We start from the raw sequence: 17316 nt of genomic DNA, 5'->3' as shown, positions 1-17316 counted from the left end.
ACGCAGCCGGCCTGCTCGCCGAAAGCCTTTGGTTTGCAAATAAAGCTAAAATACCATGAGGGTGGTCTAATTTTTCCCAGTAGGTCAACACCACTGCCGATGCCTGTGAGACGCAGATGCAGTAAGAGATGCTGTAACGTGTCGGTGAGATGCAGATTTTCCTCGGGCAAGGTCGTGCTTTGGTTTCTAGCTCTGTCTGAAAGCAGGGAACAAAAGGGTTGTGGAAACATGAGCAAGCATCTGCTCCATAGGTGGAAGCTGAAATACTGTTTGGCAGCTCTGGATGCACCAACCCACGAGTTAAATATGAATGAATGTATTATTATCTGAATTTACAAATTTAAACCAGGAAGGGTTGGGGGGGGTTTTGGGGTTGTTTGGTTTTTTTTTATTATCTGATCTGACCTACATCTCGTAGCTTAATGCAATGAGCTGTAGTAATTTCTGCATCAAACATATGGGAATGCATTTGTTGATATATTTTATATTTTAATTTAAATTATTTAATTTCATTTGTTGGTTTTCTGAGTTTTCCAGCAATTGCGCCAAGGCTATTGAACATCTATTTATTTTCTTTCTGAATAGAATTTTAAAGTGATGGCAGTGGAAACTACATAAGGAATGGGAAAGAGAAAAGTTCCAGTCTGCTGACAGCAACATCTCCCAACTGCCCAGACATCCACAGGGTGACAGGGATACTCCCAGCTCGGTAGCACTTAGCAAGGGAAGTTCTGTGATCTCTGTCCTGGAAATACCCTTTTCCAACAGTCAGGCTCATTAGTGAGAGGTACCCCAGGGCGGTGGGGACCCCGGCAGGAGCCAGAGACACTGTCCCCTCTCCCAGCATCGCCCTGCAGAAGCCGTTTTGGTCCCCCCATCTGCCTCGCCAGCTGAGGGCTCAAATCCTGCTGCCCCTTTCCCTTTGCAGGGAGGCTTTGCATTTATTTCCTCGGTCAGGCAGCTGTCAGGCACCGGTACATGGGAACCCCAACTTCCTAACGCACAGAGCGGGGCTGAGAGCATTTCTGCAGCTTTCCTGGTGCCAGGAGATGCTGAAGGGAGTCCTGGCAGAGCCAGCCGCCTGCTAATGCAGCCAGAGCCTCCGGGAAACGAACCCACCCAGGGCACAAACACCGTCTCTGTTTGGCCCTAATTTCTTTGGACAGCTTTCCTGCAGGCTCTGGGTCAGGCACACGCAGGCGAAGGGGACCGACCGGCGAGACGCTTCGTGCCCTTGACCGAGGGCCCGTGCCCGGCGCGGCGGGCACCGGCTGGCTCTGCGGCAGCGAGGCACCGCAGCCGCGCTGGAGGGGCCCTGAGACCCCAGCCCACGTTTGGAGTGGGGATGAGCCTCTCGTTTCCTAGCAGAACGGCAGTACTATCTACAAAACAGTAAAATTCAAAAAGACAACAATTGCCCAGTCCAAACCAAAACAGAAAACAATGCAGCGTATTGGTCTTAAATGCATACACACTTACAAGCAGCAGAAAATCTCGCAGTGCTAAAATTGAGCGTGATGGCACCCTGCAGCCCAGCTGAGGGCTGCCCAAGGGCTGCAGGGACGCGGCTGCCCTGGCATCGTCGTTGTCTCACCAGCCGCAGTGGAGGAAAGCGGGGGCAGAGGGATGCCGCAGGGCTCACGCTTGCTGCGTGAAAACCCTCCTGACGCTTCCCTAAGGGTGCAAATCAGCTGGCAGCCAGACACAAAATTATCACTGCAGTTCCGTGCTCCTTTCCGCTTTTTTTCCCAGCTTGTGGCAAATCTTGCCTTGACCTGCTCTCCCCAGCCCAGCCCACGCAGGCATCAGCACCTGGCACCCGCCTTTCCTTCAGGTCCAACCGTCCAAACCAGCGGCATGATAAATCTCAGCAGGTAAGAAAGGCAAAGTCGGGTGACGAGCACGGGGAGGGCCGTTCCCTGCTTGTCCCACCCCAAGGGTGAGCCCTGGCAAACGCCGGTTGCAGTGGTTTAGGCACAGCAGTGGCAGGCAGCCGGATACAGAGCTGACCGCTTTTGTGGCGGTTTAAGTCTATCAATCAGCTTTTTCACCCTGTGATTTAAGGTCTGTGTGTGGGGAACTGACCTCACCCTGTTACCTTTGCCTTCTCCCCCTTGTACAAGGGGTGAGTGACCCAGCTTGGTGGGTGCTCCGGGTGCCCTTGGCCCTTCGGGGACACACGGGGACGCTGTGAGCGGTCACGCCAGAGGCATCAAATCGGTGGCTGGGCACAGGGCTGCCAACCGCGGTGAAGGGCTCTGTAGAGAGCCAAGTTAGGGCTCATATATTGATTTGTCTCATTCCTTTACCACTTCTTTTGAAGTCAGGAAGAGCCTTTGCAGATGCTTTCTACACTGAGATAAAGGAAGCCAGCACATTGCGCCAACAACCATAATTAATAATTCCAAGTACTGATGAGGGATGAAAGAGAAAAAAAAAAAACCAAAAAACAGAGACCTCCTGAAGTTCCTGGGGCTGTTTTTGTTGAGTTTAAGCTACAAAATCCAGGGCTGTGCAGTGAAGTACTAAAACACAGCAAGCCATAGGTGTGGGTGCTGGGCACCGGGACCCTGCCCCGGTCCCTGCGCGGGTGCAACCCAGCACACCCCTCCCCGCTCTCCCAGCTCATTCCCAGGCTCCAGCCCAGCACAAGTGCACCGAGCGACTCGGAGCCGTGCAGCGCGGGTCCCCCCGGGCAGGGGCCGGTGTGGGCAGAGGCGACCCAGGCCGGTGGCCGTGCCCAGGGCACTCCTCATCCTCACCGCGACCCCAAACCCACCATCCAAAGGGCCCTCGGCCCCGCTGCTGTAAAGATAAACTCTCCCTAGGGAATTATAAACACCTTCTAACTGACACCGGGAAGTGGGACACTGTAAAATGTCTGGATTCAGCTGTTCCCCTGTTAATGCCTGTTTTGCAGTTTTTAAGGAGTCTGACGGCTGCATTCCCACGTTCCACCCCTGGCTCTGCGCTAGCAGGGAGCATCCCGCCAGCTCTGGGGTCTGGCAGGGCTTCAGAAAGCTCTCAGCATTTTGATTTTTTTTCGTGGTTCGTGCCTTCACACAGCCTCATAGCCATCAGCTGCAACCACCCGGCTTTGCCAGGCACTGCACCACGCCACGCAATTTGCAGCAAATTAAAAAATACTTGGCGTATTGACCTGCTTGCTACGCAGCCGTAAAGGACTGCTGCTGCTGGCCGGGGAGCTGCCGTCAGTAGCGGGTGGCTCAGACACAGCGGGCGGGTGGTATGTTCTGGCTGTTACACCCACTGGTGTAATTTGGACGCTAAACAAGCCCAGTCTGCCATGTGTAATCAAGAAATGTAATTATAACACCCACTTTTTATAAGATTCAAAGTTTTTTTCTACAGATCAATAACCTGGAAATGACAACAAATACTTGGCAATGTTAAAAATACACATTTATTACTCCACATATGCAATGGCTTCTCGCAGTATCTGCAAAAACACCAACTTGTCATAACTTAAATATTCTGTGACATGGTAAAATTTTCATGCAATAAAATTACAGAAATGTATTAACATAAAATACAAAGATATACTTTACATATATTTCCACTGAAATAACCTAAAAAAATACCCTACCAAGGCATCAGGATTTCAGCACTGTCCAATGTCAAGTTCGTATTATTGGCCTTTTTGCTGCTATTACTCTTATTCTCTTTTTGGCAAGGTATATAAAGAATTGGCAACAGAAGAAACATCAGGACCTGATCTGGCATTTGTATTCTATGCAAAATTCCCAGTGAAGTCTGTGGAATTCAATGGAAACACTTAAAAAATATGCAACTTTGCAAAACTTCATAATACAACAGAGATAAGAAAACAATCTTATGGCAAGGAATTTAAAGAGAATAATTTATAGGCGATGTAGACTTTTCACAGCAAATAATGGCACACCCTGTATAAATCTGTCATACAAAAAATACATGTATTTAAATACTTATATACAGAGAATTATTGTATTCTGGTTGTAGTGGAGATGTAACCCAGAGCTGCTACCGACTTCTTTCAAGCTCTGCACGATGGGGTTTGGTACCAGGAGTATTTCACGACTTCACTGCAAGTTTTGCTCACATCTGGAGCTGCCTCAGGCTCTAACGCAACAGAGGGAATAACAGGAGAGGAACGGTTCAGGGAATTTCAAAGCCACGCGTTTTTCACAGGAACCAGCCCTTTCGCAGAGAATAACCCTTCGCACCGGCCCCGGCGTCCTCGGCGCGCGCATCGTGCCCAGCATCGCTAGCTCGGCTCCGCTGCGGGAGGCAGGCGGCAGGGCTGGCGGCTGCCGGTTCACCTGCCGGCCCCGGCGAGCCGCCCCGCAACAGCTCAGGACTCGTTCGGCACCGACGGCACCGGCGCTGCAGGGCGGCGTTGGCGGGTAACCCCGCCGCACCCGCGGACACAGCTCCCCATCCCAGCCCGGTCTGTGCCGGCCCGCCGGTGACAGCACATCACCGACGGAGCGGCGCGGGGAGGAAAGAGGCTCCCGTCTCCTGCGGGAGTTCAGCGCGGATGGGGTTAGCTTTACAGAGGACGTCCCTGGAAGGAGCCGCGGGGACGTGCGGTGCCAACGGGGCCGGCTCAATCAGCACAGGCTTGTGACGGGGACACGGCGATGGGGACGCGACACGAGAGGGGCCCAGAGAGCAGCGGCACAGCGGGGACAGAAGAGCCCGGTGTATTGAAACCCATCACGGAGATTTTGACAACGAAGCAAACACGTATCTGTTTCCTATCATTTTTCCATTTTCCAGTTACTCTTTCCTTGTAATTTCTTCTCCAGGGACCAGGCACAAACAGGCGTCAATAAAACCTGGTCCCCAATGGGCACCAGTGAAGTTATGCCCATGCATCATTTAAGATCAAAACCGAGTACTTCAGTTATATTGTACTCACAGCGTCTCTGCTACTCAGCGCAATGATCCTAGAGGTCTGTGTCCTGCCACTTTTTCCGGTGATTGAGGTTTAGAACTAGATTGAGGCAGAAAGCAGAGTTTCCCCTGGCATGCGTTGCTGGACTTCAGTAGTGCTTCCCAGACAGCCAGAATCTGCCGCCAGTTATTTCACCTGGGAAGGAGCAATTACCTGGTGTCTCCTGAGAAACTTCCCCGGTTTCTGCCAAGTGCTGCCAAGGATATTTTGCACAATTTACCCAGTAAGAGCGGTGCTGAAAAGGGAACATAAATGACCGACACGGAGAGCGTTTGGGGTGAGAAACATCCATTTCAGAAGTGAGCCAGCTCCTCCCTACACATATCAACCTCGACCTCAAGGGCCGTTTGTCACTTGTCCTAAAGAAAGCGATGAAAACGTCTGACTAGACATGTCCTACCAAACTGCCAACTCCTCTCCTGGCCCGAGAGCTTCTGGTTGAATAGGATCTATCTGCATCTCTCACATACGGAATGGTTTGGTCAAAAAATAAGTTACGCTCCTTGTCGTCCTGATAGTCCAAACTTTTGTCATTATTTACAGAAAGATGATAAATAGTGCAATGGAGTTTACTGAAAAAACCTACCCATACCGGTGGAGTAAATCATCTGTAATTTATAACTCCTGAATAAACACCTGCTTTTGACCCTCGTTCTGCTTCTCTTGCCCCACCTGAGTCCTGGCGGGCCAAGCGGTGGGTTTCCAGCCCCTCGCGGCAGCAGGGTTATCAGACTGCTCTGATCAGAAGCAAATCAGAGCCGGTCTTGGTGTGGTTTTGCGACTTTCATCTCAAGCGTTACTACTACGTTGCAAAGTACCCTGGCCATCGCTAGCGGCCGTTGCCGACAGGCACCGTTCCCGCGCGGTGCGAGCCGAGCCCGCCAAGGCACGCGGCGGGCGGCGGGGCCGGCAGCCAAGGCGCACCGCGCTGCGCCGGGACGCGGGACGGGGACACGGGGTGTGCGCAGGGAGCACGGGGGCGAGGAGCCGGCGGCCCGCGCAGAGCGGGGTCTGCTCGCCGGCAGCAAACGCGGCCAGAGCGGGCGGCCCGTCCGCACGCACGCACGCGGGAGAAGGTGATTAGGGTAACTGGGTCACCCTGGCTCCCAGTGATCAGACTGGAGGTTACTGGGGGCAGAGAGGGCAGGTCCCTCCAGCGCAGCCCGGGCTCAGAGCCGGGGTAGGACCCTCCTGCAGCTGGGGAAACGGAGCGGGGGAAAGCGTTTATTTCAGACCTGGCTCGCTGAACGCCGGCAGCTCCCCTGCAGCCCGGCACTAAGGCAGCTCCTGACGGGGCGCAGGCCATGACAGTGCAAGGACCCGCGGCCGACGCTGGGGCCTCGTGGTGCGACCCTGGTCCCTCAGCGGGCACGGCACAGGGGCCAGGTGCTCAGCACCCCGGCGAGAGCTGCCGTGTCTGACAGCGTTCACCTGGCTCTGTCCTGAAAATAACTGTGCAACTGGTATCAGAGCTTCGGCTTCCCTCCCCTGTACAAGTTGTGCCTGCACACCTGAACGCTTCTTTTGAAGACGTCTATGGAAATTCGGTTCTGCGCAATTTTGGCCACGTAGTGATTTCCACATAAAACTGTGGAAAATAAATGCGTCGTGTCTTTTTTTCATATAAAATTGTTTCGTACCAGTTAGGCCTTTCTATTTTATTCGCAGAAATGAAAAACACAAAAAATTTGTCCTGAAGGAATCTGCATCTGTTAAAAACATTTTCTATCCATTTTTGCATTACAAATATACAGTAAGGGTGCAAACACTGCAACCTCCTTATGTCTGGCAGCAAACAGATGTTGATAGTTTGAAAGCGAATGCAGTCCTAACGAAACCCCTGTGTACCACAATAGCCGTACGTTGCAGCAGAACCCATGGCTCATTTTTAGCAATAGTAACCAAAAGCCACTCTACAGCAGATTAAGCAACTAATATAGTGAAGGCTTCTGAAACAAGAAAGGCAATATCCACAGCTGGAACAAGTTAAGGAGATGTCCCATCTTATTAAGAAGTTAAAACAGGTATTGGTAAATTATATACAGTACTTTTACTTTACACCGAAAATAAAGTAAATCGAAGGGTGGAATAAGATATTCCCCTCTTTCATAACCGAGCAGCATTGCAAGGTCACCCACTTTGCCTCCAATAAAATCTGAACCTGTGATAAACTGCGTCCTCCGAACCCGGACAAACAGAACCAAGCCCTCCAGTCCGTTTGCACAGCTCCTCGCCACTCATAGCAGCAGCTATGTGAAGAAAGCAAATATTTCAAATACATTCTGCATCTCAAGTACATGTTTAATCATTACCCAGCCCCAGAAGAATTCGTGGAGTGCAGAAAAAACATTTATTTGCCCCAAGTTGGGAAAGACACTCTGACAGGTGACGAGAGGACAAGGACGTGCCTGGGATGTCCTTACGCGGCAGGACCCGAACAGCTCGAGGCTCCCAGGAGGCTGGTGCCGCCCGTCACAGCCCAGAGAGGCCCCAGGGCTGCTCCAATTTGCACGGGGGATTGCTTGTCCCTACAGCAGCCTTTACGAACAGGGAACGCCAAAGTAAAATTTAAACCACCTATTCAGCCCTCCTCCCTCGCCATACCTGCTCGATGTCTTTCCTTGTTGGACCCAAGGACGTAACTTCTTTTCTTGTCATCTTACCGTATTAAAAACATGTGCAGATCAGCAATCTGACATTAAAAAAGAACAAGTAAAGAAGTTGATCTACCTCCTCTGACAAGTTGCATAGCAAGTATCTTTACCCATGACAGGCAACCAGTGTGCCGAACTGGCGATCCGTTAAATCCAGGAATGCAGTTCTGTAAGAACTATCTCTTTTGCTACAGCTTTGCAAGACTAGTTGTTGGTGCTCTCCGGTGGTATCGGAGGACAGCCTGTGGTGCTCAGCGCAACCTGAGAACGGGTTATCGGCGCGGCGCGGGCCGGCGACCCTCGCCCAGCGGCTGCAGCCTAGCTGCTGCCCGCGGAGGAGCAGACGGAGCTGCACATGTTCAAGTTGGAAGTCTCAGACTCGGCCTCCGTCTCGGCTTCGTCGGTGGTCTCGGGGGGGGACATGGACTCACTTGTCTGCTCTTGGCTCTTCTTTAGCCTGTGTGGAGCAGAGGAACCAGGCGTTACGTAGGCATCCCCAGATCAAATGCCCCATAGAAGGAGTGGCGTGAAGGCAGTCTACAGCAGCGAGCGTGCCCCAGGCTGCCCACGCACCACTCCTCGAGAGGTGCCTACAGCAGACCCATGGTGAACGAGAGGAGTCTTTCCAGAGCACACACACAGCACATAAAAAGGTCATAACAGGGACCAAGGTATCAGCAAAACACACTGAAATGCTCCGAAATACTCTGCAATGACGTGCAAGGCTTCAGCTTTCAGGAGCGCTGCCCACCCAGACCTCAGCCAGAAGCGCCCTGTGCCGTGGCCAGGGCAGCAGGCTCCCTGCCACGCACCACGGAGGCCATCTCCTCCTTTACTTACGAACCAAACATTCCCATGGCAGCATGCCCAAACACGGGGGAAAGCAGCTGCTTTAACTCCAGTGCTTTCACTGCCCGCTTGTGCCCTGCAGAGGTTTTAGCACGTTCCTCACCTTCATTTTCCAAACCATCATCCTCTAAAAGCAGGATGGGTGAGAAGATCCAATGGGGAAACTCAAGCAGTGTCACATACATATGTTAAATCCCAGAATTCTCTCTGCAGCATATTTTATTTAATGGCAGTGATTAATAATCCCTGATCTTGTCTCCCTTTTTGGTCAGAATTGCTTTTCATACAGAGGCAGCACCTGAGCTCCTCGGGTGACACCAGTCACCCAGGGCTAAGCCTGCAGTGAGATGCTCCCAGCCGTGAGGCACTGGCACTCTGATTCCTAAGGGAAGTCAGGAAAAAGGGCTTTTTTTCCTTAAAAAAAAATACCCTGCACACTCACTTCTCTCTGTTAAAGATGACAAAGTCTTGCTGGATAGCTTCAAGGCATTCTTGGAGATAGTCATTTTCCTGTTGAAGAAAAACAATACATGCATAAGCAGTCCCATTTGCATCTCATTGCTGCCTACAGCATCGCAGCGCTTCCAGCGGTATGAGCCTCCCAGCCACCAGAAACTTCAGCCGAAACAGATGATGGAAACAGCACAGCTGATTGCCTTCATGGCTTTCACCAGTGGCTTGTTTCATCTGCGGCGAGCCGTTTTCCATAAAACACAGATAGCACACTGTTTTCCAGATACACACAACATGTTTATCTGTGTATTCTGCTTTTGGGACTGCTATCTGCCCATAGGAAGGAAAGCCAGCGCGGGGGAGAGACCAGCACAAAGCCTGCGTGTGCAAGTCCTCGCAAGAACAAGGCACAAAGCTGCTGCCTTGTCCCACAGACGGCTGCGCGCCGTCCCCAGGGGCTGTGCAGGTACGCTGGCTGCACGCACACCGGGGAAGCTGGCAGCACCCGCGGGGCAGGGGGGAAAGGGTGTGTGGACAGCCCACGCTTCCCGATTTCTGCCTTTATTTTAGCTCCTGCACTACTGCTGTCCGGGTGCAGGGACCTCCTCTGAAGCCAGACGCCGCTGCGGCACTCCAGCCGAAGCAGGGACGGCCGTCTCCTGCCCGGGCAGACTCGCGCCCAGCCCTCACGTCACCCACCCGTGCACCCCCAGCCAAGCGAGGGACGGGCTCCTGCCCGGCGCCTGCCTGGGCAGCAGGCAATCAGCCGTGTGTCCTGGCAGGCAAAGTGCCCTTAACTCTCCTGGCAGCAAAACCTTGGAGAGGTATTTGCAAATTTGCTTATTCTGTTTTTTTCCTCCCTCACCTCCCCATTTATTCTTCGTCCTTTTACAGAAAGTCTCATTGATCGCAGCATTAACTCCCACTGAAGAGGGAAGGGATCCATTGCAGTTAATTGGTGCAGACAACGAGACAGGAGAAATCTTGCCTGGCATTCCCTGCTGCTCTCAGACAGGGAATGGTCCTGACCTCGCTGGCGGGGACAACGTTTGTTCCCGTGGTCTGGGATTTGCGCAGCTCAGAGGCACTGCGCAGGGAAAGCAGGGATGGTGGGTAATGTGCATTTGCTCTCACAGGCCTCGCCGGCACACCACCCTACCTGCAAACACCCCTGACAAAACTCTGTTTTCTGCAGGACCGAGTACCTGATCTGCTGCGTAAGGAGATGGTTTTACTCCTGGGACATGTCTGCTCTGTAAAACCGAGATTCTTGTATTTATCTCTCCTGTGATATAAAAGCACTGTGACTCCCACAGTGAAAAGAAGAAACAAATGCATCTCATCTCTAGCTTAATTTCCCAGCTAATGGATCCCCCTCTGCAGAAAGTGCTTGGCGGCACGCTTCTCCCATGCTCACGTGCTGGCCTCCCCAGCCAGCGTGGCCAGACCTCACCCCGGCGCAGGAGCACAGCAGAGCCGTGGGGCTTACCCACCCACACAGCTCATGTGGCAAGAGAAAACACGGGACAGTTACCCAAACCCAGGACTGACTGGCTGGATGGTTCTGCGTGGCCATCGTCAGCACTTGGATAAACTACTACTGTGTAACCCCACCGACAGCTGTCGCAGACACTGGGCAGTGCCTCTCGGAAAGGTGAAGATCATATGGATGTGTATTTTGGTTTTTAGTTTTTCTCTTGACCGGTGTGCCGGGACCTCTGTTTCTCATTTAATTTTCCAAAGTACCTATTACTGTGAAAGAGTTTTATCCAACTTGCAAAAGAGGAACATTTGGTCATCGGGAAGACTGTGTTGGGCAAATGTTTTTATGAAAATAAATCTGCAGTTACTGCGTTGTCGCAGTAACCCCCAAATTCAGCAGCTCAGCCTTTTTTCCTGGCTGGCTGTTACCCCAGAACGCACTTACAGATTGTGAGCTGTCTTTGCTGTTATCCCTTGACTTGTTCTTCGCAAGCCTCTTCTTCTTCTTGTGCAAGGGCCTCGACTCCAGAATCATCTCCTCCAGCTCAAAGGTGGGGTCGCAGTGCAGGCGGCCCTTCTGCCGGGACACATGACACGGCACCGTGCGCGTTAGGCGCAGCACAGACTCTCTCTTGCAGCAAATACACTCAGAAACTACTTCTCTGTCAGAAAGCCTCTGCCGAATGCAGCGGTTCCTGTAACAACGAGAAGCAGCCCCTGCTTGGGGCCGGGGCACAGATCGCTCCTACTCACATTGGGGACGAAGCCCGGCTCCACTCGCTTCTCGCAGACGTCGCTCCAGACCACACCGGACAAGTATGCCGAGGCCTGAACGTCGGCCAGGCAGGAAAAGCGATGCTCGGGGTTCACTGTCAGCAGCTGGGGAGAGAAAAGCATTCCTGTCAGAGGAGAAAGAAAAGGAGCCCAGCAGCACCCTGCCTTTGGCACGACTCAGATGGTCAGCCATGCACCAACCTTTCCGTCATGGAAATACATAACTGACTGTAGGAAAAAAAAATACTAGAAAAACTTTCTGGAGGTTGTGAAACCAGATGGCCAAAAATCTGGTACCGTGAGCTCTTGGACCAGTGTGGGTTTGCTCCTCCCATGCCTACCTACAAGGCACGACCCTTCACCGCAGCACCCGGGCGCTGCTGCCCCAGCACACTCCTCCCCATGCCAGCGACAGACCCTGCTCCCTTGTAAAGATGTTGATTCCCCCAGGGGCTCACCGTTTTGGTTTCAACCTCCACAAGTCCTGTTGTCACACCATTTCTGTGACACCAGGGGATACTACTCCGTTTATCACATGCACGGAATACTAAGCACAGAGAAAAAAAATCAAAATGATCACTTGATCTGCTGAGACACCAGTCCGAGGACAGACCTGATTTTTCCAAGAATTCAGACCACGCTGTACACTCAGCTGACTTGAGTTACAGCTTCCAGGACTGCTGGAGGTATGCCTAACGTGGAGGTACGTCTGATGTGGAGGTACTTCTAACACAGGGTCTGGGTAGGGCTTCCAGAAAATTCTGTGCCTAGTCTCCCCTTGTGAACATCTTCACTGAAGCTCGGTTGATGCCACCTTTGCAGTGCACGCTCAGAGCCCCGTGCGTGTCCCTCCTCTCCCAAGCGTGGGATGCTCGTGGCGGGCGAGTTGCGCCCACCCTCGCCCCTATCCAGGAGCCGGCCCCCCTGCCTGCCTGTGCCGCTGCCACTGGTGCTGGAGCCGCACCCCACCTCTGGACCAGCTCTTGCCATTTTTCCAGAGCACCTAGAATCTGAGTCCTGACCTCCGGCTGCCCCAGCTCAGTTTCGGGCATCTGCAAGCTGAGCACATAAGGTCTCCCAGCTGACGGACACCTATGGTAGGACCTCTACAAAATGCCCATCTAGGACCGTTTCCTTTAGAAAAATACGGCATAATTCTAGGCACGCTAGTTATGGGTGGTTACAACCTTTTTGCAGAAAATAGAGTCAGTGCCGAGTGTTTTTCCAACGCCAAAGTTCACTATGCAAGAAGCAGGCAACGGTGACTGTACTTCTAGCCCGCCAGGCGCCCAAGCACAGCGATGCTTGTGAAGGGCACAGGGTAAAAGATGGCCTCGACCAGCAACTGCCGCCTGGGGAACTTTCCAGGCACTTTTTCACACCATAAAATTATCTTCATCATTAAAATGAAAAGGAGGGAATTCCCAATTCCCAAGTAAGGCCCTTGGGACGGCACCGGCCCAGCGAGAAGGAGACACGGGGTGTCGATGCCGGCACAGCCGCAGTGCCGGAGCGGGAGCGGGGAGTGGGAGCTGGCTCCAGCGGACGGGTGGGCAACGCAGCGCCCGACATCGCCCCTGGGCGCCAGCCGAGCCCCCCCGGCTGCCCCAGAGGCAGGGCGCAGGGCTGGGGCACCCCGAGCACTGAAACGGGGGGGCCTTCCAGGCCGAGGTGGCTGCTGGCATTGTCCTGGTGAGATGTTCAAATCCTGCCCGGCCTCTAGAAGCCCGACTGCTGCCAGCCCAGCAGATGGCAATGTGAACCTGCTGAATGCTCCGCTGCAGCCATAACAAACAACGCTGCTTCTCATTAAAACAAAATCTAATTATGTAAATTGTCCACCCAACATTAACTTAGATCAGAGTCACTTATTTGCTGTCAGCACCATCTATATCTTTTTTATAGCATACTCACAGCTACTTTTCTGAGCTCTCAAGCAAGCAGAAGCTAAAACACAGCCTCCACACCAAATCAACAATTTTCTCGTGTAGCAGTACAAGGAAAGCAGCAGGTTGTCCAACAGATATGGACCCCCCCTGAAAATTCTCGCAACCAAACACACCGAATCCGACCCTTTGGACCGGCAGAACTGTCGAGAGGGAGCAGCTAACGCAGCAGGGGCAACACATGGTCCTCCATCTCACATGGCCGTCTCAGCCACAGTTGCTGTCTTTTTAGGTAACTATGACCACTGAGAGGGATGCTGGAAGGGCACAGCTCTAGCCCAGGTAGCAATTTGATTGTCTCACCAAACCCAGCCTTTTTGCTTCCCTTGATATCAAACATAATGCATCTTATTACAGGGATAATAAACAAACAAAACACAAGATTAATCTGTGCTTAAGCCTGAACAAAGTCATAAAAACTAGTCTTGTTTCAATTTTACATTATTTATTAACATGCTGAAAATTTTCCAGCTAGTCCCGCACGCACTGTGGCTAACGTACAATGTAAACCACGCCAGCAGGACTATTTACCTTTCTTAACAGAGCAATGATTTCTTTTGACCACGCAGACGAGTACTGAACACTCACAGTACTGAAGAGCTGAACTAAAGACTCCACGGGGTTGTTGGAGTGGATGTCATATGGTCTCTGGGGGAAAAAAGCAGAAAGGTGAGAAGAAATTCCCTCTCCTCTCTGCAGTCAATCAGAAAGCGTGTTCTTAGGCCTCGGACCATCCAGGAGCCCTACCCAGCCCCGCAGCAGTTCGTAAGCCATGATTCCCAGCGACCACCAATCAACCTCGAAGGAGTAGCCCGTCCCGCCGTTCAGGAAGGAATGGAAAATCTCCGGGGCTGAACAGAAAGGGCAAAATGCAACACGTTATTCATTGACGTCAGTTCGTTTCTATTCCAGTATTTCACAAAGTCAGTATGTAAACCTTATGGTTATTTTTATGCACTAGTGCCCGAGGGGAGGCTTTGCAAGCCAGGGTGAGCAGCAGCAGCAGCAGCATGCCTGCCCTTCTGGGCAGTGGCGTTATCGGGCGCACACGGGGAGATCCCTCCCAACCGAGCAAGCCAGGAATGGCAGAAACCCAGCGCCCACCGGACGCACCAAGTCCCAGGCCGGGGCCAGCAAGGAAGGCAGGGCGGGATGGGGAGGGCGTGCTGACAGCGATTCATTCACTCTGGCAGTTTCACTTTTCAAAGGAGCAGGCTCTGCTGAATGACTTGGGCACATGCATTAATGTGCTAAATTAATTCAATGCCTTTGTCACAGACAGGGACTGTCAGGCGGCATGCGGTGAGTGTTCTTGAAAGGTAAAATACAGATGTAAGGAACAGCTATTATTTCTTACCCATGTATGGCTTTGTTCCAGCTAATGCAGTTGCTCTTTCACCGTCCCTAATTATTGTTGCAATATTAAAATCTGTTAAATGTGCATGACCTTAAATAAAGACACATTTTAAGAAGGAATTAATTGCAACGCAGAACAGTGGCAATGTAGAGTCAGAATACATTTGTTTCATAAGCTTCTGCCCTTGGACAGTGTAGCATGGGCACAGGCAGGTCAGGGTCAGAGCCCTCCGAATGGCCATAACAGATGCTGAAGCTTTCCCGGGCTGTCAGGCTGGCTAGGTGATTAAATGGTAGCTAGCTTTGGGTCTTGATTTTAAATCACACTTGGAGCAAACTAGTAACCTACACCAGCTCCAGCACTTGGTCAAATTGCTCTAGCCAGAAGCTACAGTCAGTGAAGATGACAACAGGGAAACACTATACTAAGACATTGCCTTGGTCACATTGATTAAAACCCTAGAACTGTTTTTGATGAAAGCCATTGAACCATGACTACCCCAGAGTCCCAGAGCTAAAATAGTGCTGCCACTCTGTACAGACCACAGCAAATTTGGACACGCCAGTTGAATGAAATCATAACAATACTTCCCAAACCCTAAGGCTGTGAGAAGAAATCATTAAGATATTTCAAAAAGTGGAACACCTTCTCTCTGTTTCTACTTTCTCTGTCATCAGGTCTGAAAGTTAAAATTCAGAATAGGTCATTATTTTTCAAGCCAGCCTGGTAAACAGAAAACCCACCCATTTGCCCTTCTGGAGGCTACTTTCTGCTCTCTATCTACAAGGCAGTTATGGAAGTGGTGTGTGAATCACACACTGCCTTGTCCTGTGAAGTCTTCACTTACGTCTCCTTTTTCCCGTTTATGTTTGGGCTTTATACCCTGTGCTATTTTCTAATTAACTTCCATGCAAGTGCAAGCTTTGGTTTTGATGAGGCTTTATGGTAAAACTCGGATGGTTTGGAGCCTGCTGTCCTGAGATATTATGTCTTCGTTTTATAAGACCTACTGCTGGAACAGAGGTCATTATAGGATCTCCTATGGTATTTCTCCTATGTAGGCCACTGAGACAATATTACCAATAGATGCTCTCATAAAGGTTTCTGAACTCACTCCACCTAGCTCAGCCCAGATCCATACCCCCGGGGAGACATCAAAACTAGCTTAAAAGTATGTGTGCAGATCACTCACTCTACAATTCAATAAAGTCAGTTCTTGCGCTTTGTGCCCTCCCACGATGCCAGGTACCGCAGATCTGGCATGGGTGACCTGTGCACTGGGGCACTAGTGAGAAAGGAGGCAGAGTGTTGGTGAAGCGAGGTGGGGGTAAAGAGGAGAGGGGCTGCCCTTGGTGGATCTTCCCTGGCATTACAATGCACAGGTACGTTCAACCAAACACCGATCAGTTAGAAGGAGCGGTGCTTTTTCCACACTTTTCCCATATAGAAAGATGCACCGTATTCAAGACTGTAAAGAATCTGTCCCTTGAATGAAGGAGGCAGACAAAGCAAGGCAGAGAGATCCTACCTTGCTCATCGAGGAGGATGTTGTCTGGTTTTACGTCTCTGGGAAAAGAAGCAAGGTTACAGCAAGATGAAATCTCAGTCAGATCAAGGATGCAACTCAACAACAAAAAAACTGCAACATTTTTATCTATCAAAAATTAGGAACAAATAAAACAAAAATACCCTAACATTAGACAAGTTCCTTCATGATGGACTAGAAATACACTTTTCCTAGGCAACTGGGCAAAAAAGTGGGAGCATCGGGCTTGTTCAGGCATAATTTCCAAGGAAAATTAATAACACAGTACAGGGCCTATTTCTGTGAAGCCTTTCATCACTTTGAAACCCATCCAGGAAGGTGCCTTCAGCCCCCAGCAAAGCGTCAGGCTTCCTCCGAGTGACGGGGGAGCAGGACCAGCAGGTGGAGGGTGCCCAGGACCAGCACTGCCAGTGCGGTTTAGTGCCAGCTGTTCCCTGACTCAGGGGCACCGGTGGCATTAAGCAAAGACAGCATCACCCACCCCAAAACAGCCGTGGGCAGCGCGGTGCACGGGCAGCTCCTGCCAGCTACCAACTGCAAGTAAGAGACTGCATGGTTACCTGTGGATAATATGCTGACTTCGTAGGTAGTCGAGAGCCAGCGCCATCTCACAGATGTAGAGTTTGACCGTTTCTTCCGTAAACTGAACGTTTTGCTGCAGATGATAGCGCAGGTCGCCACCGAGAAGCAAGTCCACCACCATGAACATGTCCTCCTCATCCTGGAAGGAGTACCTGCGGGACCGGTGGCATGTGAGCGAGCAGGCTGAGTCTCACAGGAGTCATGAAACCAAGTCAGGCTTTTTCCCCTTCCTAATTACACAGCTCCTGTGAAAACTGCAAACAGGCCCACTACAAGCATATGCCAGTGCTGGTGCTTACACCTTTCTAATTAAGCAAGTGCAACTCAAGATGCTGTCCTGTTTTTTAACCTATTGCTATGCTAAGCAACACTTCCTTTGAAGAGGGAAGTATCCCAATTAACCTCCCCGCGCTCGCCCTGCCACCGTCACCTCCCTCCCAAGCGCTGCCACGTAACCCCACCAGCAGGCAGAGCTGCAGGCAGAGGTGCAGACAGAGCTCGGGGCTTTGCTAGCCAGTCACTTCAGAGAAACTTCGCATTTTCAATTGTGAACAATCTGATAAACCTACTTAAAATATCTCTCCCTATCCTGAAAATGAATTGGAAAACACAACTGCTAATTTAACCATAAAAAACAGAAAAAGAGATTTATATTTACTGTAGAGTAAAACGCCTCTCTAAATCTGCAGTGGATCCCACAGGAGACTGACAGCAGT

The 17316-nt window shown here is 51.3% G+C and overlaps 1 protein-coding gene across 2 annotated transcripts in view; it reads right to left on the bottom strand.

Moving 5' to 3' along the window:
* Positions 1-3410: 3410 nt before the first annotated feature.
* Positions 3411-17316, bottom strand: part of STK32C (serine/threonine kinase 32C) — a 96144-nt gene continuing 82238 nt past the window's right edge. For both annotated transcript variants that reach the window (XM_030031082.2, XM_030031081.2), the window contains 9 exons: positions 16579-16752; positions 16001-16038; positions 14473-14562; positions 13863-13966; positions 13647-13763; positions 11149-11274; positions 10841-10972; positions 8903-8970; positions 3411-8068 (listed from right to left, as the gene is read on the bottom strand). In XM_030031082.2, coding sequence (XP_029886942.1) covers positions 7930-8068; positions 8903-8970; positions 10841-10972; positions 11149-11274; positions 13647-13763; positions 13863-13966; positions 14473-14562; positions 16001-16038; positions 16579-16752 — 988 coding nt within the window. In that variant the 3' untranslated portion in view covers positions 3411-7929. The remainder of the gene's footprint in view (positions 8069-8902; positions 8971-10840; positions 10973-11148; positions 11275-13646; positions 13764-13862; positions 13967-14472; positions 14563-16000; positions 16039-16578; positions 16753-17316) is intronic.

Source organism: Aquila chrysaetos, chromosome 11 (assembly GCF_900496995.4).
Source record: "Aquila chrysaetos chrysaetos chromosome 11, bAquChr1.4, whole genome shotgun sequence".
Classification (NCBI taxonomy): domain Eukaryota; kingdom Metazoa; phylum Chordata; class Aves; order Accipitriformes; family Accipitridae; genus Aquila; species Aquila chrysaetos.
Note: the sequence above shows the minus strand (reverse complement) of the source record. Positions and strands in the feature narration are given on the sequence as shown.